Source organism: Rhinopithecus roxellana, chromosome 1 (assembly GCF_007565055.1).
Source record: "Rhinopithecus roxellana isolate Shanxi Qingling chromosome 1, ASM756505v1, whole genome shotgun sequence".
In the NCBI taxonomy this organism is placed as follows: domain Eukaryota; kingdom Metazoa; phylum Chordata; class Mammalia; order Primates; family Cercopithecidae; genus Rhinopithecus; species Rhinopithecus roxellana.
In genome coordinates, this window is record NC_044549.1 from 50,304,262 (window position 1) to 50,325,919 (window position 21,658).

The window sequence follows — 21,658 nt, forward strand, 5'->3', positions numbered from 1 at the left end:
TTAACTCTTATGTAGTATGTTCTTATCAAAATCACCAAGCATGAGAACACTGTTTAGTCTCATTCATCACTCAGCACAGCCTCTTTCTGTCCACTTCAGGGCCAAGTCTTGGCCATGGCCCCAGATAACGTGTAACTTAGCTTCAGGAAAGCAAAAAGCCTTTGAATTCCCAGTTTGCTGAGCCTTGAAGGAAGCTTTTAGACCCAGCTTCAGTGAAGTCACAGCTCCCTGAGTGGCCAGCTGGCCTAGGCTTATGGCTTCCTCTCAGCCTGTCACCCTTGCTGCAGTCACCCCTAGTCCCCTGAGCACTCACTGAAGTCCCTTTGAAGGACATTTCTAGTCTCCTAAGATGCCTGTTTCCCCCAGCTGCCACCCTCATTTCACCAGCCAGGTAGGCAGGGTTTCCAGCTTCGTGCTAGCGTACAGAATCCACGCCATAGCAGCTGCCAAAAGGAGAGGTGTGTCTGTAAAGGCCCAGACTAGGCGGGGACAGGGGCTGCTTTCCAAGCCCCTTCCCTTTGTCAGCTCTAGGGAGAACCAAAGGCCAGCCAGGAGGTCTGTCTTCTATTGGATCCCAGCATCAGGGTATACAATGCTCTTTCCTCCCCTTCTTAAAATGTATCATATATTAGGCCGACCTAATACCCTGAAAGCACAATTACCCTGAAAGCAAATGAAAAAAAGCGAGCTAATTGTTCAAGTGGATTTTTAGCATACATTGACTGCACTTTCCTGACACATGAGCGTTAATCATGGGGAAAGGAGTGCTTTTTTTATTCTCAATGAGGCTGACACAAAGCACTCTCTGCAGGGTACATTATTCCTAAGACAAACCACTTCTTACCAGTAACATAGACCTGGGCTCTAAGGGCTCCCAGTTTCCCTTTTTGAAAAGCTCCACCTTTAAAAGCTTCCTTGACTCTGGCAAACTCCCACATGTGTATTTTGGGTAACTACCCTGAAAAGAGGTGATGTTCTGAAGCTGTTTTTCACACATTCTAGGGCCAGCCCAGAGAAGCTGGGCATACCGCTTCAGAGGGCCCCTGCTGAGGCCAAAGGAACACAGGCTCTAGGCCTGACCCCTGAGCCTCCAGGATCAGAGTCGTCTCTTCCTTCTCAGGTCCTCTCCTGAGCACCTTCCCTGCCTCAGATCCCCCCATGCTCTCCTGCTGTCCCACTGTCGGATCAGGTCCTCACCCCTGCAGACCTGACCTCAGGACAGGATCCCTAACCATTCAGCTGAGAAGCAACTAACCAGAGAGAGGTTTGCTTGTTATCTGTTCCAGGCAAGTAATTGGGGCAAAGACCATGCAATGATTCCCTAGTTCAGGGCACAGAGTGTTTGCTGGTGATTCAGAGAGGGCATGGAGGGCACGGAGGGCCGGCAAACTGTAAGTCATTTTGTTTGTGTAAGTTTAGGGGAACCCATGCTCAGCCCACTCTGAAGCACGTGGTGTCACCCATACGATCTGAATAAAGATGACAGGTCTCGATATTTGGAATTGTGCACCAGGTTGTCTCATTGCTGTTTAGGAATAATCACGTATTTACCAAAGTATGTGAGAGAGAGACAGCCCGATCATGAACCCCCGAGCCTGCAGACTTCATGTGCAGGGCCCCAAATAGTCTAGAAAGTGTTGTTTAGCCGATGAACAAATGCCCATTTGTGAGATGGGAAGGAAGCACTGGGGGCCAGCGTCCTTGACGATGTCCCAGGATCCCCCAGGAACACCTGCAGGGCAGCCTGAGATCACTCTTCCCGAGACCTGGGACTCCCCCAACTCAGCCCCTCAGGGACGGGCCCTGCCTGCCTCCTGGTTGCCTGCTTCAGCCATGTGGAGCCTGCCCTTGCTGCTAGAAAAGCCTGATGTAACGCTGGCACAGGAAGTTCTGATCCAGAGTGTTTTTGTTTGTTGTGCTTCCTCAGGATTTCCTTGGATCTGGAGACCCCAAAGAAACAAAGATGCTAATCACCAAACAGGCTGACTGGGCCAGAAATATCAAGGAGCCCAAAGCCGCCGTGGAGATGTACATCTCAGCAGGAGAGCACGTCAAGGCCATCGAGATCTGTGGTGACCATGGCTGGGTTGACATGTAGGTTTTGGTCCCTGCCCCAAGAAGCATTTGGCAGCATGTCATCACATGTCACCTCCTGACTGGCAAGGGAACAAATAGTGCTTCTCTAATTATCTAAAGCTAATGTGATAGTGGCTAGGTTCTTGTGACAGAGATTGCACAAGGCCGTAGCTGCCTTCCAGCAGCTTGTGGAGTCATTAGGGGAAGGGATGGTAGGGACCAGGGAAGAGGAGACACCAGGACATCACAGCTGCCATTTGCTGAGCGCTCACTACAACCTAGACGCTGTGCTAACCTTCCAGGCATTAGGTTTTCCACCCATGCCATCAGGGCTGGTGTCTCCTCGCCCACCTTGCAGATGATGAAACAGAAGCTAAAGGGACAAGTTATTCCCAAAGTCCAGATAGCTGGAAAGTTGTAGAGCTGAGCTTTAGCCTCTAATCTGGCCAATGTCAATTCCAACTACATGTATAATGGTAGGAACAAAAACAAAACAAGTTCCAGGGAAGAATTCTTATGGGAGGAACCATGGATGTCTTAGGAGACACTCTTTGCATGAGGGGACCTTGAAGAATTCCAAGAGGTAAATAGAGATGGGGGGAAAGGAAATGCAGGCAGGAAGTACAGCAGGAACACAGCGAGTCAGCTCTGGTTGGAGAAAAAGATGTGTGGGAATGGGAGGGTGAAGGACGTGGGCTCTGGGTTGGGGGAAGTGGGCTGGCCACACTGGAAGGGCCTCCGATGCCAAACGGAGGTGCTTAGATTTGCCAATAGCGAGTGACCACCTACGGTCAGGGTTGTACAGTCAGACACCCCCTCAGGCAGGCAGGTAGAATGGAGACCAGATAACTGGCTAGTGCAGTAGAGCAGGAGGGAACTTGGTAGCTGAGGACATGAAAGAGAAGTAGCAGAGTTAGAACCAAGTGACCCATCCCAGGGTGGTGGGGCAGGGGTGAGTGTCAGGCTGGCTTTGCTCTGTGGCTGCTGGTGGGTTACACCATTCGTCAAGGTGGACAACAGGGAGAGGAGGGGGTTGGGGTGGGGCAGCACTGAGACAGGATGGATTCAGCCTTGGGACTCAGTGCACCAGACCTTTAGGGGGAAGGCTTTGTCCTCCCAGTCAGTGAGCTTCAGGCTCACGCATGTGCAAACACACATGCACGTGCTGCTACGGCAGGCAGAGGACATGATGGGACAAGCTCCTGAGGGTGGCTTAGGCTGGTTCCTAAAGGCTGTTGATTCTTCTGGAAACAACGTTGTGGTCTACAGGTAGCAGTGGCCCAGCCAGGATTTGGGGATATGGAGGAGGCTGGTTAATGATTAAATTGTTTCCTTGAGTGCTGCCATATATTAATAATTGGTGTGTCGGCCCCTTACAAAGGGACCTTGGTGGATGTCCTACCACCCCATTTTCTTGTCCAACAGTAATTTTTTTTAAGACAGAGGCACAGATTTTGTTCCCCACATTTTTCTTTAAGTGAAGGGGTTCATATAGAAGAGAGCCAGGCACATTTAGGGTCCCCTGTTCTCTTGTCTGGCTTTTCATGTCACTTTCATTTGTAAGTGCTATGTGTCAGGTTACTCTGAGGGTACTTGAGTAATTCAAGAAACACATGAAGCATGTTCTGTTCGCTTTCCAGATGTGGCTATAAAAGGTGCCTTTCCTCCAGGGACATTGGGTGTGATGGGTGGGAAGGTCTCTAAGGCTTTAAGGCCTGTCTATGCCACCTTTCCCTAAAAATGTGTCCTTTTTCTGCTGAGCAGTGTTATTTTTAGATGCCATTATTATTCTAAGTGTAGACTGACAGGCCTCCGTGCCTTGCCTGTCTCTGAGACAGGGATTCATTACAGCTGCTTCTCCTTCCTTTCCCACCAAGACTAGCCTGGGTAGAACCCTTTCTCTTGGGAGAGTTAGTTTGACTCCAAATTCCAGCCTGAGCAGAGAGAACAAGCACATTCTATCTAGGCGTCATGTCCCCATGAGCAATGGGAGGGCCGCTCACCATGGGGAAGCAGTGGTGAGCCAGTGGGTCCCTGCGGCTCCTCCCTTTGGTCAGCACCTTGGCCAGGAGGACAGGGAAGACTTCCTGCAGGCCTTTGTCCAGAGCTCAGAGCAGGCCCCACACTCACCTCACAGTCATTGAGGTATTCTTATGCCTTGGCCTCCACTTTTGTGTGAGAATTCCTGCACCTGTGGTGGAAAGAGCTCTGGGCCACTTCCTGGCTGCTGAGTCTTGGGCTGGGTGCTTCACCTTCCCCCCAGACTTTATTCTTCTCATCTGAGGGATGGAAATAATAGTGCCCACCTCTTAGGGTGATAAAGATTCTGATTTCATGCATGGGAAAGCTCATGGCATCATCTGGGTACCGGTAGGGGATTAGGAGATAATTGTTTCTGTGCCCTGCTGGATAGCTCGGTGACTTCCGAGAAAGATACACGAGGTGGCTCACAGGATCCTGTAAAGGCCACCTCTCCCGGTCCCTGGTGATGTTTCTGGAGTGTGTATTCATATATTTAATAACTAACCACTGAGCAATTCCCAGGGTCCATGGCACAGTATCAACATTGGGGACTGCAGAATGAATGGACATACGGCCTGCCCTTGACAAGACCCAGAGCCCCCCCGCACCTGCCCCTTCCCTCTCCAGGTTGATCGACATCGCCCGCAAGCTGGACAAGGCTGAGCGCGAGCCGCTGCTGCTATGTGCTACCTACCTCAAGAAGCTGGACAGCCCTGGCTATGCTGCCGAGACCTACCTGAAGATGGGTGACCTCAAGTCCCTGGTGCAGCTGCACGTGGAGACCCAGCGCTGGGATGAGGTGAGGGGAAAGCAGGCCTCGTGGGCTGGGGCCCCACTTGAGCCCTGGAACACAGGTGGGTGGGTACAGGGGTCCTTGGGGTTCAGATGGAGAGAAGCTGCCCTCATGATGAAAGGAACATTGAGCTGGCAGTCAGGCAACTTAACCTCGAATTCTCTGAGCCACAGAATTGTGGAGCGCCTTTCCACTTGTCCGTTCATTCAGTCATTGAGAAAATTGTTACTGACAGCCAGCTCTGTGCCAGGGTGGTGACAGGCACCGGGGATGTGAGTGTGAACACGACAGCTCCAGTGCCTGCCATTGGGCTGAGCTGCCTCTGACCAGCACCACAGGCTCAGACACGTGGCTGATGTGGAGATGCACCTGCGTGACATTTAAAACCTGCTGGGTAACATTTTGGCAGAAAGCACCATCTGTGCTTTCCAGATCCAGGCTGCGAGAGCCATTTCAGGGGCCAGTTTTTTCCCTCCCTTCTCTGCCCCCACCCCACAACCACTGCTTCTCTCTCTGGTGTTGGGGGCTGTAAAGAATTAGCCAGGCCAGTGAGAAAAGTGGCCAGCCTGAGGCTGGCAGAAGCAGCTAATGCTGCCCCTTCTGTGGCCAACTCCCACCCTCCAGCTCACCGGCTCCCTGTGCCCTTCAGAGAAATCCATCCCCGAGAGGATTAGGAGCTGTGCCAGGATCCTCCCCCAACTCAGCCACCCACCCATCATGTTCCATTTTAGAGTGAAAGCACAGCCTTCACTGAGAGGAGCCATCTGACTGTTGTCTGCTCTCTGGATGGCTCCATTTGGTGAGGTGTTGAGGTCACTCATGAGAAAAGGTGGGGCTAGGGACAGAGGCAATGGTGGCTTCTCAAGAGAAATTTATTAGATTTCTGAAGCAGCATAGATTAGAGCATCTTAGAATGACTCAGACCTCGCTGTGCATCAGGCAGACTTTCTCCCCATGGCTCATGTCCAGTTCTCCTGGCCTGACAGGTGATTCTGGGGCTTAGGTGAGAAGTAGTCAGTGGGTCCATACAGCTCAAAGCCTGCAGTCATCTTTGACAACTGATAAGAAGTGGTAATGATGATAATGTCAATTCTGGTTCCTTAGGTATCGCCTGCAATTAAAAGAAATCTGTTTGCAGCACTACAGGAGCCCACGCAAACCCTCAAAATAAAATGTTTCCAATTCTGTGCCGCTTCTGTGGTCCAGAAACAGATTGTGTTGTTACTGAATCCAATCGCTTGCATATTGCTGTTAATTGCCTTTTGTTTTCGAAGAGCTGATTTGTTTTTGCGTTTCTGTGGGTAGTTTTGCGGGGAGGCACTCTCCCTCTCTGAGTTGTCAGGCTGGCAAAATATGACATCCCTAATGAATTCAGCCAAGTGCAGTGTTTTCATGGGGGCTGCAGGGGCAGTTTTATTAAGACTTCATTTGCTCCTTCCCCCAGGCCTTTGCTTTGGGTGAGAAGAGTCCTGAGTTTAAGGATGACATCTACGTGCCGTATGCTCAGTGGCTAGCAGAGAACGATCGCTTTGAGGAAGCCCAGAAAGGTAGGCAACACAGACTGTCACCTTCTAGAAGGAGCAGGAGAAGTCACTGCCAAGACATACATTTCAGGAAGGCTACCAAGCCCTTCCCATCTGTAGATCCCAAGATAGATGACTTCATCCTGGGGATGTGATTGTTTGGTGGTGAAAGACTATGGAGCATGGAAAGACCATTGGCTTTGGAGTCACACCCTCCTGGGCCACACTCACTTGCTACAGGCCCTTAAGAGGTGCTGCCTCCTCTCCAAGCCTCTGTGGTTTCTGAGCAAAGTGCTGTGCACTGCAGTGTATCTTCCCATTTAATCCTCACAACAGCCCTATGGTATAGCTACCATCATGATTCCCATTTTGCAGATGAGAAAACTGAAGGGTAAAGAGGTGAAGAAATTTGCCTGAAGTTTCATAGCTAGGAAGTGGCAGGGAGGTAATGTGAGCCAGGGTGCCATGAGGACAATAAGGGAGGACTGCCACACAGTGTGAGGCATGGTCTCACCTCTACTGAGAATAGAAACTCAGCTTCTATTTCTGGCTCAGATAAATGGGTGACTTCTGCCCCTCAAGATTTCTGTTGGTAAAATGGGCTGCACACAACATACAACGGCATCTGAAATTGGAGCCAAAGCAAGTATAGAACTTTCGCTGATGTAAGTAATCATATTTTTTTTTTTTTTTTTTTTTTTTTGAGATGGAGTCTCGCTGTGTCTCCCAGACTGGAGTGCAGTGGCACGATCTCGGCTCACTGCAAGCTCCACCTCCCAGGTTCACGCCATTCTCCTGCCTCAGCCTCCCGAGTAGCTGGGACTACAGGCACCCGCCACCACGCCCAGCTAATTTTTTGTATTTTTAGTAGAGACGGAGTTTCACCGTGTTAGCCAGGATGGATTAATCATATTTTTTAAAGTTGACTTCCCTCTCTGTGTCAGGCCCTGGCTGAGCACTTAACCTATGTAACCTTGAATCTTGCCAACAGCTGTGCAAGGATGAAGAGGCTAACTGTGCCATGCCAAGTCACAAATCTAGTCAGCAGCAGAGCCAGAATTAGACCAGTACCTCTCTGACTGGGAAACCTGATTTTTCTGTTTTGCTGCCTATTTAGCCTTCTAATTGAAGTTGGGTGTTTCATGTTCCATAGCATCTGATTTACACTTCTATATAGTAACCGTTGCCACCTCCGGACACATTGCAGAACAAATGTCTCCCTGTTGGAGCTCTCAACCGAAAGCCCTCATTGAAGGATAGCACATTCTCTGCTGCTTCAGCATTTCCAGAGCATCCAGTTGCTGAAGTATCTGCATGTTTGGGCAAAACACATCAACCTATCCATCTGTCTGTGTCTGCCCTTCCAAGAATCCATCACCATAGTAACTTGGTACTCAGACAAGAGATTGTATATGAAAATGGAACAAAGGCCAGACCTTCTCCTTCTCTGAAGGCAGAGGATTAGGATCATTTGAATGCCCACATATAGCAAGTGACATGGCTACAAGTGCTTCACTGTCAGCCACCAACATCTCAAGGGGCTGGCCACGTAGTAGGTACTCAGAAAATATCTGTTAAACAGTGTAGGAATGATTGAGAGTTTTTTTGCTTGTTTTCACAAATGGTTGTGAGAACTGAGGTAGATCCTTCAAAGTGGTCACTGAAAAGCAGTCATTTGAAGAGAAACTGAAGAGTTGGGCTTGGTTCTGGGACCTTGGGTGTGACGCTTTACCTCCATCTTGCCAAGTCCATTTCATTGCTCATAAAAGGGATAATTTTCCTTCTTCATAAGTCTGTGATGAGGATCCAGTGAGGTGATTAGCAACAAAAGCATTTTGCAAACCTCCAAGTGCAGTAAAGTGGCAGGTCCTGTTTGTGTCACCTTAGGAGTCACAAAACTTTGCCCTGGAATGAGCAGGGGGCAGAACCTCACTGAAGATGAGCAAGTTTCACTCTTAGACTTTGCCCTGGAATTTGGCCCCTCCAGTTTTTCCTTTCTGCCATGCTTTTCAAAGTCGGTCGCCTTTTCCCAGCCAAAAAGGAATCTGTCTCACTGTACTTTTTCCAGGATGTAGCCTCATTTATTTAGAGAAGCTCCATCCCAGCAACGAAGCACTGCAGATGCTCCAATGAGTGTCCTACTTCCAAAGCAGCCCTGTGCGAGCCCCACAGAGCTCCATCCTGCCTCCTGAGTGACTTCCTAAATTGCATGTGCTTTTTTCCTCCCTCCACCGCTCCTACAGCATTCCACAAGGCCGGGCGACAGAGAGAAGCGGTCCAGGTGCTGGAGCAACTCACAAACAATGCCGTGGCAGAGAGCAGGTTTAATGATGCTGCCTATTATTACTGGATGCTGTCCATGCAATGCCTCGATATAGCTCAAGGTGCGTAAACATCAGCCAGACCACTGTTTTCCCAAGCCCCACTTCTGATAAACATCAGAAGAGCTGGAACATTTTAATTAAAGCTCTGGGCTTGTTTATTGGGTGTATTGTCCATAAGCCTGCCTTGCAGTGGCATAATCTGGTGTGTCATCTTTTTCCAGTTTGCCCATCAGAATGGTATGAGGACCGTCCTGGGGTTACAGTTGGCAGGTCCAGCCCTGCATTGCTCATTCAGAGCATATCTCTCCCCTGCTACCTGGGAGCCCATAGCTGGACCTGGGTGAGCACTGGGTTTTAAATTTTTTTAATTAAATGAGAAGATGTACAAGAGATGACTTTACAATAACGCACTCCAGATTCTTACTCATCCCAGCCAGGAAAAGTTTCAATACTGCTTTCTTTCACAAGACTTCCCAAGATGTACTGAAGGAGCCCTGGAAGTGGAAGAGAAAGATGTTCTTTTCCACTGGAAAAGGCCACATGCAGGGGTGGGGAAAACACTGGAATGGAGGCTGCAGGTGACTTGTAACAAGTCACAATCCTTCCTGAGCTCTGCGTGCCCATCTTTCCTGTGGGAGTCCCTTGTCCTGGTCCCTTTGGTTGCTGGGAGCTTCACAGAGTCATGCTTACAGTTTGAAAATTGTCAAGCCCAGGTGTAAGGTCACGTTTTTGTGTTCTGGCCAATGCCTTATGCTTCTGATAGGAGCAGCAGAGGGAAGAGGCATAAGATAAGCATGAATACAGTTGGTGTCTGCCTGCCCTTGTCCCAGCAGGCTCTCTGACACATCTGGGGTCTTGCTGCAGCTGTCGCTCCCTGAGGGGAATAACCTGGGAGGGTGCAGTGAGAGATCTGGAAAAAATATCCTCAAACTCCCTGGCCTTATGCCCTGCCCACCTAAGACTTCACTGTCCTGGAGTGGCCCTACTCCTAAGCAGAGTACCTTTCCCCTCACTACACTTTGTCCCTCACCCTGGCACAGACACTGTGTAGTGGGAGAACTGATGCCGGCAAAAGTACTGTTGCCTGGCCCCTCCTCCTGGGGCCAGTTGGCAGCCGCAGACACTGTTTGATATGTTTCCCCTCCCACCCGCTGCACACAGCAGATCCTGCCCAGAAGGACATGATGCTTGGCAAGTTCCACCACTTCCAGCGTTTGGCAGAGCTGTACCATGGCTACCATGCCATCCATCGCCACACGGTAAGGTGGCTGGGTCACCAGCGCCTGAGGGTACTGTCTGCTGTGCTAGGGGTCCTGGGCATGTCTAAAGAGCAGCAGACTGGATGGAATGTAACCCACTGGTCACAGTGAACTGCTGAGGAATCTTGGTCTCTGCTGGGGAGAAAAAGTTTGATTTTCCTTGATTGACTATTTGTTTGCCATTCATCAAGTAGTGGGCTGCTGAATTGTAATCCAGAGCTGGAATGGGCCTTGCTAGTTCCTCAGTGCAGGCTTTGATGACTCGGGGAAACTCTGCATTAACCAGCAAAGGGGGGCGGGAGTTCCATGAGGCCCTCTCCTGCAGTAGGGCGAAGACCCAGGTTAACCAAAGGCTCGAGTTCCCTCCCTGGCCCTGTCAGTGACTTGTGTATTCTTCAGCAATTCACTTTCCCTCTCTGTCCCTCAGTTTCCTTCTCTGTGAAACCAGAGTGTTGGCTAGGTCTCCAGAAAGCCAAATAGTTCTTTTTAGTCACTCCCTGATTCCTTTGAGAAAACCATTTTAAATCTGTCTGGTGGCAATGAGGAACAGGTGATGGGTTGTCAACAGCCTCTTCATCCACTGTATCTCCTCAATCACCCAACAGATGTTGAGCACTTAGTACCTAGTAGGCAATGTACTGAGGGCTTCATTGTATCAAGTCATTCCCTCCTTTCAACCACACTTTGAGGGAAGGACTGTCACCCCCATTTTACAGATGATAATGAAGCCCTAGACAGAGGGGTCTCACAGGTTATTAGGTTGGTGCAAAAGTAATTGCAGTTTCAGACTGAATTTTAAATCATTATAACTAGGCTCAAACACATCTTTATTAATCAAAATAGGAACCATTATGATCAACACGTTTTTGCCAATGAGAAATAAGTTTATTTCTATAGTGTAAAAATCCATACTTTGGGATTCAATGAACTCTTGGAAAGCATTTTCTGCATCCTGCTGGTTGTGGAAGCATTTTCCCTGCAAAAAGTTGTTGAGATGCTTGAAGAAGTGGTAGTTGGTTGGCAAGAGATCAGGTGAATATGGCAGATGAGGCAAAATTTTGTATCCCAATTCATTCAACTTTTGAAGCATTGGTTGTGTGATGTGTAGTCAGGTGGGTGAAGAAGAATTGGGCCCTTTCTGTTAACCAGTGCTGGCTGCAGGTGTTGCAGTTTTCAGTGCATCTCCTCCATTTGCTAAGCATACTTCTCAAATGTAATCGTTTCAGCAGGATCAGAAAGCTATAGTGGATCAGACCGGCAGCAGACCGCCAAACAGTGACCATGGCCTTTTCTTGGTGCAAGTCTGGCTTTGGGAACTGCTTTGGAGCTTTTTCTCAGTCCAGCCTTGGAGCTGGTCATCACTGATTGTCATATAAAGTCCACTTTTTGTCACACATCACATCTGATTGAGAAATGTTTTGTTGTTGTTGCATAGAATAAGAGAATACTTCAAAACGACTATATTTTCATTTTCGATCCACTCATGAGGCACCCACTTATCGAGCTTTTTCACCTTTCCAATTTGCTTCAAATGCCAAACAACCGTAGAATGGTTGACATTGAGTTCTTTGGCAACTTCTGTAGTTGTGAGAGGATCAGCTTCGATGATTGCTGTCAGTTGTTGTCAACTTCCAATGGCCGACCACTATGCTGCTCATCTTGGAGGCTCTCATCTCCTTTGCAAAACTTCTTGAACCACCACTGCACTGTACGTTCATTAGCAGTCCCTGGGCCAAATGCGTTGTCGATGTTATGAGTTGTGTCTGTTGCTTTATGACCCATTTTGAACTCAGATAAGAAAATTGCTTGAATTTGTTTTTTGTCTAACATCATTTCCATGGTCTAAAATAAACAACAAGTAATAACTCATTAGCAAAAAAACATAAAGTGAGAAATGCCCATTGAAATGATGTATAACATAAACACATTTAGGAATGTATTCTACTATCAAACAGCAAATTCCAGAGCCAATATATGAGTCTCAGTAGGCTGGCACTGGAGCCTGTATTCCTAGCCTTTCCCTCCCTCTCTCCTTTTAGAGAAAGCAGGCTAGTATGTTGGTCTAGTGGGTAAATTTGAGAGTCCTCACACACAAATGACACCGTGTTATTTACCTTCTCTGGCCTTCAGTTCCTTCTCTATAAAATAGTGATAACAGCAGTATCTACTTGATGGGATTATTGTGAGGATTAGATGAGTTAATATTGGAAGAGTACCCGGCATAGAGTGACCCTAGGTGGCAGCTATCCTTATTACTGCTGCTGCAGGCAGGGCTTCACACCAGCTTTCCCTGGCCTGCTCCCTGCGGCTGGGCATCTGGCATTTCTCTTTTTTCAGAGATGAGATTTCTGTCACCCAAGGTGGAGTGCAGTGGCATGATCACAGCTCATGGCAGCCTCAAACTGCTAGACTCAAGTGATCCTCCTGCTTGAGCCTCCCAGAGCACTGGGATTACAGGCATGAGCCACCACGCCCAGCCTTTCTGCAGTTCTTTGACCTCTCAAATGCCCTGCCTTCCACCTTGGGCACTTCTTTCCCTCTCATCTGTGCTGACCTCTCAGCACATTTTTTGCTTCTTGGGAAAGTCTGGCAAGAAGGACTCCTAACAGGCTCTGTGCAGACCAACCATCAGTCTAGTGTCACATCTCTTCCCACAGCAGGGTCAGTGATCTCAAGGGACCTCATCTTCCCTTACAGTCTTTGCCTTTCCTGAAACAAGACCCCCTAGGGTCCCTCATCTCTATCAGGTGCTCACCTGGAGAGAAACCACCACAAAAGGAGCCCAGACTCAACTTGGGCTGGAAGTCAGGGCCCAGCTCAGCCTCAGTTTGCCCAAGCCACTCCGGAACCTGGCTGTCAGCTCCTTCCCTTAGACTTTTCTCCTGCTGTTCCCTGTCCTCTTCCTCACCTGGGGTATGGGGCTGAGGGCTCCTGTCTCTAACAACTGAGCTCTGCTAATACACACAGGACCTACATGGGACTAGGAGCTAAGGGGCCTCAGACCAGCTGGGGCCCTGGCTCTTATCCCAGCTGAATTTTCTTAATTGGGCCATTCCTTCGTTCAACAAATGCCTACTGTGTGATAGACCCTGTGATAAGACCTGGTGACACAGTGATGAACAAAACATTGTCCCTGCAGTCAGTCCCAGTCTAGCAAACAGGACAATCCCTCAGGGGTAAAGTTTAGAGGCCTGTGAAGAGACTTCCTGGAGGAGGTGGCCCCTCAGCCAGAAGGCGGGAGAAAAGTAAAAATGGGGCAAGTGTGAAGCAGAGGAGGAGGAGGAAAGGTGTTTGTGGCAAAGGTCACAGCCTGTGCAAAGGCCTGGAGGTGAGTGGTAGTTTGTGGTTCAACATCCAGGGCCCAGGAGAGCAGCACTGATTCAGGGCAAGACTGGAAAGGGAAGTTCAGGTCCTTCCTGGATACATGGCTTTTTCCCAGAGGAAAGGACTCCCCTCCTACCTATTGTTTCTGGGACGTTACTTAGCTTCCCTACCTAGTGCAGTAGAACCAGAGACAAACTTCATCTTGTTCTTACCCTGGAAAGGATGTGGTCTCAGGTTTTCTTGAGTTCTTGGAGCTAACAAAAGCTATAGAAATTTAAGTGTGAATTAAATAGAAAATGCTAAGCTCTGAACTGAAGAAGTGTAGAGCAAAGTGAGTCCTCAGGAGTTTAGACCAATTAGGGGTTAAGCTTTGGTGGCTCAGTGATGAGTAGGGCGTCACAAGACCCTTCTTCAGTACTCACAAGAAAAAGGAGTGGCTGGCCTGCTTTAATCCTCACTATTTAAAGCTTTATTAGAAATGGGTAATCTCAGTTTATGTACAGTGTGCCAGATGCCTTCAAAATAAGGTATTCTTGACCTTTTATAGACCCTCACATAGAAAATTCCCTATTTGTCTTCTGAGCTTCTGGCAGCCTCTAGGTACGAAGACCAATCATTCCACTAATGTGTGCTAACTGCCTCCTGTTAGTGCCTATGCCAGGAGCCAGGGAAATGGGTCAGCAGTTGAGGAACTCCGCATATGTGCTCATTTGGTGGCACATCAGTCAAGCTGCTGTTGGAAAGCACAGAAGAGGCATGTGGGTTCATGCTGGAGAGGGCTAAATGCCCTGTTGAAAGACAGGCTTATATGAATCAGTGGTTATGTCCTAAGTTGCATAGAAGGTCTTCTCTTTTAGAGCTAATTGGAGACAACTTGAGTAGTTTAGAGAAACGGAGTCATTACCAACCCCAGAGGCAGTACAGCTTGGAAGAAAGACATTCTTGGGCTTTGGAATCAGACCTGGGTTTGAATAGGAGCTCAGCTCTGTTCTAGTTGGTGACTTGGGCAAATCATCTATCTAGGTGTCGGTTTCCTCATCAGTACTGTGAGGATAAAAATGCATACCACAAAGTTATTATGTTAAAGACCAGATGAGACAGTGACTGTATGGTGCCCAGCACACAGTGGGTACTCAATAATCAGAGCCGCTCTTGTTGATGTCACTCAGAATTATTGGTGTCTGCATTTTGGCCTGGCCCAGCAGCAGCTCAGTTGAGGAACTCAATCCCTGTTTGCTTTTCTCTCACTGCAGGAGGATCCATTCAGTGTCCATCGTCCTGAAACTCTTTTCAACATCTCCAGGTTCCTGGTGCACAGCCTGCCCAAGGACACCCCCTTGGGCATCTCTAAAGTGTATCCTTTCTCTTAGCCCTCCCCTGTCCCGGTTCTTGTCTAATGACCCCAAGAAATTCCTTCCAGAGCACTTTCCTGGCAGAACCTTCCCCTCTCAGCAGCCCTCAGGGAAGAGAGAGAACTCACCCTCCCGCTGCTGTTTGGCTGTAGAGGCTCAGCAGGGAGGCCCAGGGGCCCAGGCCAAGAGAAGATAAGTTTTCAGGGCTCTCTGAGCTGAGCCCAGCAATAGGTCTCTGGCCAACACACTGTCCCAATTCCTCCTAAAACCCACAGATGAAGGTGTGACTGAAATGGAAGAAGCACCAGGCCTTCAGGCTTGGAACCTTGGGCACTTCCCCAGACTGGGGAGGAGGGAGTTTGTTCAGCCAAGGTATACATAGCACCTGCTATGCCCCCGAGCCCTGTGCCAGGCACCAGGTGACAAAGCTGCCATCAAAGAGGGAGGTCACAAGTTAGGGCCTACTTTGGTGGATGTTTGCTGTGTCTGAGGGTGGAATGAGGCTGAGGTCAGGGCCACGGTCAGGGAAGTTTACCTGGAGGAGGTGATGTCCATCATGCAAATTGAGGCAGCCAGGGATGATGGCAAAGTGGATGTTCCAGGGGAGGACCCAGCATGTGGAGAGGCAAGCAAGGCATGTGGGAGGGTGTGAAGGGGCCCTGAGTGGGAGGGGGCCCTGAGTGGGAGGGGTCCCAAGGCCTGAGGGCGTACCTTTGGGTTTTCCTCTCCTTCTGTAGACACTGAGGGCCACAGTGGTGCCATAAGCAGAGCAGGTGCCTGAAGGGCCTGTGCAGCCAGGTACTGGATCATTGCCAGGCAATGATCCAGATTTTTAAGGTCTTGGATATCATGAGACATAATTGTCCCTGTTCTTTCCTTTTCTTTTCTTTTCTTTTTTGAGACGGAGTCTCGCTCTGTCGCTCAGGCTGGAGTGCAGTGGCCAGATCTCAGCTCACTGCAAGCTCCGCCTCCCGGGTTTACGCCATTCTCCTGCCTCAGCCTCCCGAGTAGCTGGGACTACAGGCACCCGCCACCTCGCCCGGCTGGTTTTTTGTATTTTTTAGTAGAGACGGGGTTTCACCATGTTAGCCAGGATGGTCTCGATCTCCTGACCTCGTGATCCACCCGTCTTGGCCTCCCAAAGTGCTGGGATTACAGGCTTGAGCCACTGCACCCGGCCAGCCATTGCGCCCAGCCATCCCTGTTCTTTTCTAAATCTCACTGTACTCTCAGCTCCTTCCCAGCCCTAGCACCACCTTCCCTCTGCAAGGAAAACGCACTCCACTGGAAAAGACGCAGAGCTCTTTGTTGTAAGAATTGGACTTGCTAGAGGATTCCAGGCCCATTATTTACATTTCAGGGGAAACAACCCCAAATCAAGGGATGCCTTCCTGGAGTCAGACCTCTGCTGCATGCATCTCCATCTTTCCCCAAAGGAGCAGTCAGGGCTATGCCTGCGGGGGCTGAGCACCTGTACTCATCCTTTGCAGCAAGTTCTGTTTGAATCAACAGCTTGGTGGGACCCCTGCCCTGAGCCTTACCCTGTGCCATCCCCTGGGGACCTGGAAATGGCTCCTGACAGTCCCTGACTTTGAGGAGTCATGCTGAAGACACAGAAGGAAACTCTCCACAAAGCTGTTGAAGCGGACAGGGCTGTGCTGCAGAGGGCAGGAGCAGGAATACTGGGAGGGAGGTGGGAGGAAGGGCAGGAGGGCCTGGGAGCAGCCAACATCGGAGGTGACCTGAGAGGAGAGCACAAAGGCTCATCAGCCTCTGGCTGAGGAGCTCCAAGGGGGCCCCAGAGTATAGGCAAGGCTGCTACTCAGAAACTGCCCACCAGGCCCTCGGGGAAGGGCATGCAGGCAGAGTGGAGTACACCCAGGGGCCTCAGAGCAGGGCTGAGGGTGGCTCCCCAGGGAGTCTTCACCAGGCCTCACCTGGCAGGGCGAGAGCAGAGCGCCCTTTGTGCCAGGCGTCCTAGAGGGCCTGGCTGGCAGGTTTGGTGAGGCAGGAAGAGCCATTTTGGCCTAGTCAGGGTGCAAGATGAGCCATCAGCAGGCCCAGAGATGCTAAGCAAGGTTAAAGTATTAATGGAAACTATGCTGTTTTTATATCTGGAAAAATTCCTGGGCCTTGCCATCCAAGAAGTAACACTCACCTCTTACAAGCGCACAGAGCCTTCCCACAATCCTTCCTCTGCCCTCCCGGCACCAGCACGAGCTGTGTTCCAGCCCGGGGCTCACTTCAAGGATAGGCAGTGCCAGCTCCTAGGCCTGGTGTTGCCCCTGCTGTCCTTAACCCTGTTCACGGCAGGAAAATACTCTTCACCCTGGCCAAGCAGAGCAAGGCCCTCGGTGCCTACAAGCTGGCCCGGCATGCCTATGACAAGCTGCGTGGCCTGTACATCCCTGCCAGATTCCAAAAGTCCATTGAGCTGGGTACCCTGACCATCCGCGCCAAGCCTTTCCATGACAGTGAGGTGAGGACGCAGCACCCTTGGGCAGACGGCTTCTCCTCTCCCCGAGGCCATCTCATGCCTTCTTTCCTGGCCTGGGTTCTGTTTGAAGAGAGACAGCTGCAGCTCCCTCTAGGCTCTGTGCCCCCTGCTCAGGCCTGGCCATGCCAGCTCCTCTGTGCTTCCCTGTCCACCCCCAGTTCTCCCCGCAGTCCCCCTGGTGCCAGCTCACAGTCCCCGACCCCAGCCCCAGCCCTCAGCCCGGTCTCCCTTGCTCCTTGCCCTCCCTTAGGCAAGCCCCACACCTCTGTGCCCAGGTGGTTCTGCCTTTACCCCAGGCCTGGCTCCAGAGCTGACCCTCACTCTAGAAACCTCTGCCCTTTCTGGAACCAGGCTGTTTCTCCAGCAAATCTATCCCACACTCCCAGCCCACATTTCTTCAATCCAGCCAATTTCCTTCTTTCACACCCCCTCCCTCAAGCTCAGAGCAAGGACTTGCATCAAACAGACCTGGATTCACATCCTGGCTCCACCCTCTCCTAGCTCTGTCTCCATCTTTCTGCACCTCAGGTTCCCCCTTTCCCACAGGTAGTTGTGAGGCTAAATGAGCCAGCACAGGCCACGTGCTCTGCACGGTGCCTGGACCATGGTAAACGGCTGGCTAATGGTGGCAGCGGCCACTGTCATTCCTGCCAGGGGAGCAGTGCCGTTGAGCGCTGCCTGTGCAGGTGTCTTGGGCACAGGCCCCCAAGTGACAGGGCTTAGGTGTTTCGGCAGGCCTTTTATCCTGCTTCCCCATGGCATGGAGCCCCTGGGCCCGGCGCCCCTTCCCTGCCTGCCCACCCAGGTGGCCTTTCCTCTTGCCACCAGGCCCCAGGGGCCCGAAGCCAGAGTCCAGGGGGAGGAGGACACGTTTCTGCCCCGGCCTGGCCCCTTGGGAGTCCGTGGCTGTTTTGTAGGAGCTGGTGCCCTTGTGCTACCGCTGCTCCACCAACAACCCGCTGCTCAACAACCTGGGCAACGTCTGCATCAACTGCCGCCAGCCCTTCATCTTCTCCGCCTCTTCCTACGGTGAGTCCCTGCATCCTGAGCATGTGGGCAGGACAGCCTGTGGACCACTACGCTCACTCCACTGCTCTCTGGCCTCAGGACGTTGGGCAACAGCCAAAGGCGTCTGAATGTCCCTGTTTATGAAATGAGGACACTCTGACACCCACCTGCCTGACACAAGGAGTCACTGTCGGTGTTCCCATAGATAGGACCCACCGCTGCCCAAAGCTGAAGCACCCACTCTGGGAACCTGGCACAGTGCTGTACATAACCAAATGCCCCAGGAAGAGAGTCCGATGGCTCTTCATTCGGACTGGGAGGCTGAGATAGGTTTTCAAGGCCCAGCTCCTTTGATGTTGACAGAGGATCAGAAGCCCCTTCCCAGGAGCTGAGCAGAGGCCACACACACACACACACACACACAGAGACCGCCCCGTGCACGTGCACACACACAGAGACGGCCCCTGCACACACACACAGACTGCCCCTAAAGACATACTGCCCCTGCACACACACACAGACTGCCCCTGCACACACACAGACTGCCCCTGCACACACACAGACTGCCCCTGCACACACACACAGACTGCCCCTGCACACACACAGACTGCCCCTGCACAGAGACTGCCCCTGCACACACACAGACTGCCCCTGCACACACACAGACTGCCCCTGCACAGAGACTGCCCCTGCACAGAGACTGCCCCTGCACACACACAGACTGCCCCTGCACACACACAGACTGCCCCTGCACACACACACAGACTGCCCCTGCACACACACAGACTGCCCCTGCACAGAGACTGCCCCTGCACACACACAGACTGCCCTTGCACACACACACAGACTGCCCCTGCACACACACACAGACTGCCCCTGCAACCACACAGACTGCCCCTGCACAGAGACTGCCCTTGCACACACACAGACTGCCCCTGCACACACAGAGACTGCCCCTGCACACACAGACTGCCCCTGCACACACACAGACTGCCCCTGCACACACACACAGACTGCCCCTGCACACACACACAGACTGCCCCTGCACACACACAGACTGCCCCTGCACACACACACAGACTGCCCCTGCACACACACATAGATTGCCCCTGCAGACACAGACTGCCCCTGCACACACACAGACTGCCCCTGCACACACAGACTGCCCCTACACACACACACAGACTGCCCCGCAAACACACACAGACTGCCCCTGCACAGACTGCCCCTGCACACACACACAGAGACTGCCCCTGCACACACACACAGAGACTGCCCCTGCACACACACACAGAGACTGCCCCTGCACACACACACAGACTGCCCCTGCACACACACACAGACTGCCCCTGCACACACACAGACTGCCCCTGCACAGAGACTGCCCCTGCACACACACACAGAGACTGCCCCTGCACACACACACAGAGACTGCCCCTGCACACAGAGACTGCCCCTGCACACACACACAGACTGCCCCTGCACACACACACAGACTGCCCCTGCACACACACAGACTGCCCCTGCACAGAGACTGCCCCTGCACACACACAGACTGCCCCTGCACACACACATAGACTGCCCCTGCACACACACATACTGCCCCTGCACACACACACAGACTGCCCCTGCACACACACACAGACTGCCCTGCACACACACACAGACTGCCCTGCACACGCACACAGACTGCCCTGCAAACGCACACAGATTGCCCCTGCACAGAGACTGCCCCTGCACACACACAGACTGCCCCTGCACACACAGACACACACAGAGACTGCCCCTACACACACACACACAGACTGCCCCTGCACACACACACACACAGAGACTGCCCCTGCACATATACACACAGACTGCCCCTACACACATGCACAGAGACTGCCCCTACACACACACACAGACTGCCCCTACACACATACACACACACATACTACCCCTGCACACAGAGAGACTACCCTGCACACACACACACACAGACTGCCCCTGCTGCCTCTTCTTGCTTTTGGTGAAGCTGCCAGTGGGTTGAGAAGGAACTCTGTGGTCACCCCACCTGCCTGGTGGCAAGTCCCTTGCAAGGCCCTCAGCCCCCTCAGCCCTTTCTCTATGCCCTCCAGACGTGCTACACTTGGTTGAGTTCTACCTGGAGGAAGGGATCACTGATGAAGAAGCCATCTCCCTCATCGACCTGGAGGTGCCGAGACCCAAGCAGGACAACAGACAGCAAGAGATTGCAAACAACAGTATCCATGCCCTTGGCCAGAGCCTGTGTATGCGGCTGTGTGAGGGGTCTGGGGCCAGGCGGGATGCAGGAGAGCCCAGTCCCAGGGGATGGTAGGCCATGCTGAGCCTGGCTGTGTGTCCCCAAAGAGATTGGAGAGGCCCACATGGGACAGAGACAGGGACCAGAGATGGGCAGAGAGCTGGCCAGGGCCTGAAGACCCAGAAGTGGCAAGTGGCACCTTGGTGTTCCTGTATGAGTCTCCCACCCTCCCTTGTCCCCTAAAAGTCACTGGCTGTGCCTCTGTCTGTGCATAACTCCTACATAGCCAACATGGGACATGATGTTGGTGTGGGCCCCCAGCTCTTCCCCTCAGGTCACTTTTGCATGCAAGTGACAGAGTCCAAAACTGTCAGACAGGCCGAACAAGCGAAGGGTGTACAAGGAAGCCCCAAGCAGGAGAGGAAGCTCCCTGGCCCAGCGCTCAGTCTGGGCTGTGACAGGCTGGCTCTGCCTCTCTTGGCCGCACTGTCCTCTGGGGAGCTTCATTCTTCGGCAGCACTGCGGTGCCCCCATACCACAGAGATGTCAGGAGCAGTGCCAGCCCCATATCCCCTCAGCCTCATAGCCCCCAGAAACAGCCAGCTTTCCTCTCAGCCGTGGCAGTGAAATCCGCGGGGCACAGCTCAGCCTGCCCCTTTGGCCAGGAGGATGCACCAGAGCAGTTGTCCAGGCCAGGCCACACTTGCAGGCCGGACATGGGAGGGGCTTCTGGCAGGGAAAGCACATGCATGGCCTGGGGCCTTGCTTCCTTGCACTGGCCGAGTCTGCAGGTCTGGGGGCTGTGAGCCTGCCTTTCCTGTGGCTCCCAGCTGCTGCCACCTCCAGGGGCCACACTAGGAGGAGGGAAGCTCAGAGAGCTGCTTGCTGAAGGAAACACGGACCCATCTGTGCCACCCAGGCTCCCTCAGGTGCCACAGATGATGCATGCTATGGTGCTGGCAGGTGGGTGCTGTGCCCACTCCAACTTGACACCAACAGTCTTCATGTCCTGGGCCTCCCTGCAGGACCCCTGCTGGCCTCTGTCACCAGCTCCACCACTGTGGGTGAGGGGCGGTTTCCGGGGACCTCCAGGTGAGTCTGACCCGCCCTGGGTCAGTAGGGGCTCTCACCCCTGTCAGCTCCATCACAAGTGCCCACAGACCCCCAGCAGCCACAGAATGTTTCTCCAGGATCCCTGGGCCTATCCCCTCCGT

The 21,658-nt window shown here is 52.0% G+C and overlaps 1 protein-coding gene across 4 annotated transcripts in view; it reads left to right on the forward strand.

Moving 5' to 3' along the window:
• The window catches only part of IFT122 (intraflagellar transport 122), an 87,089-nt gene that overhangs the window by 63,923 nt on the left and 1,508 nt on the right, over positions 1 to 21,658 (forward strand). For 2 of the 4 annotated variants that reach the window (XM_010381499.2, XM_030934853.1), the window contains exons 18-26: positions 1,928 to 2,094; positions 4,726 to 4,897; positions 6,336 to 6,438; positions 8,658 to 8,798; positions 9,900 to 9,997; positions 14,575 to 14,675; positions 16,987 to 17,152; positions 18,088 to 18,199; positions 20,299 to 20,424. In XM_010381499.2, the coding sequence (XP_010379801.1) occupies positions 1,928 to 2,094; positions 4,726 to 4,897; positions 6,336 to 6,438; positions 8,658 to 8,798; positions 9,900 to 9,997; positions 14,575 to 14,675; positions 16,987 to 17,152; positions 18,088 to 18,199; positions 20,299 to 20,424 (1,186 nt within the window). The remainder of the gene's footprint in view (positions 1 to 1,927; positions 2,095 to 4,725; positions 4,898 to 6,335; positions 6,439 to 8,657; positions 8,799 to 9,899; positions 9,998 to 14,574; positions 14,676 to 16,986; positions 17,153 to 18,087; positions 18,200 to 20,298; positions 20,425 to 21,658) is intronic. The other 2 variants (XM_030938791.1, XM_010381500.2) reach the window with 1 other exon arrangement.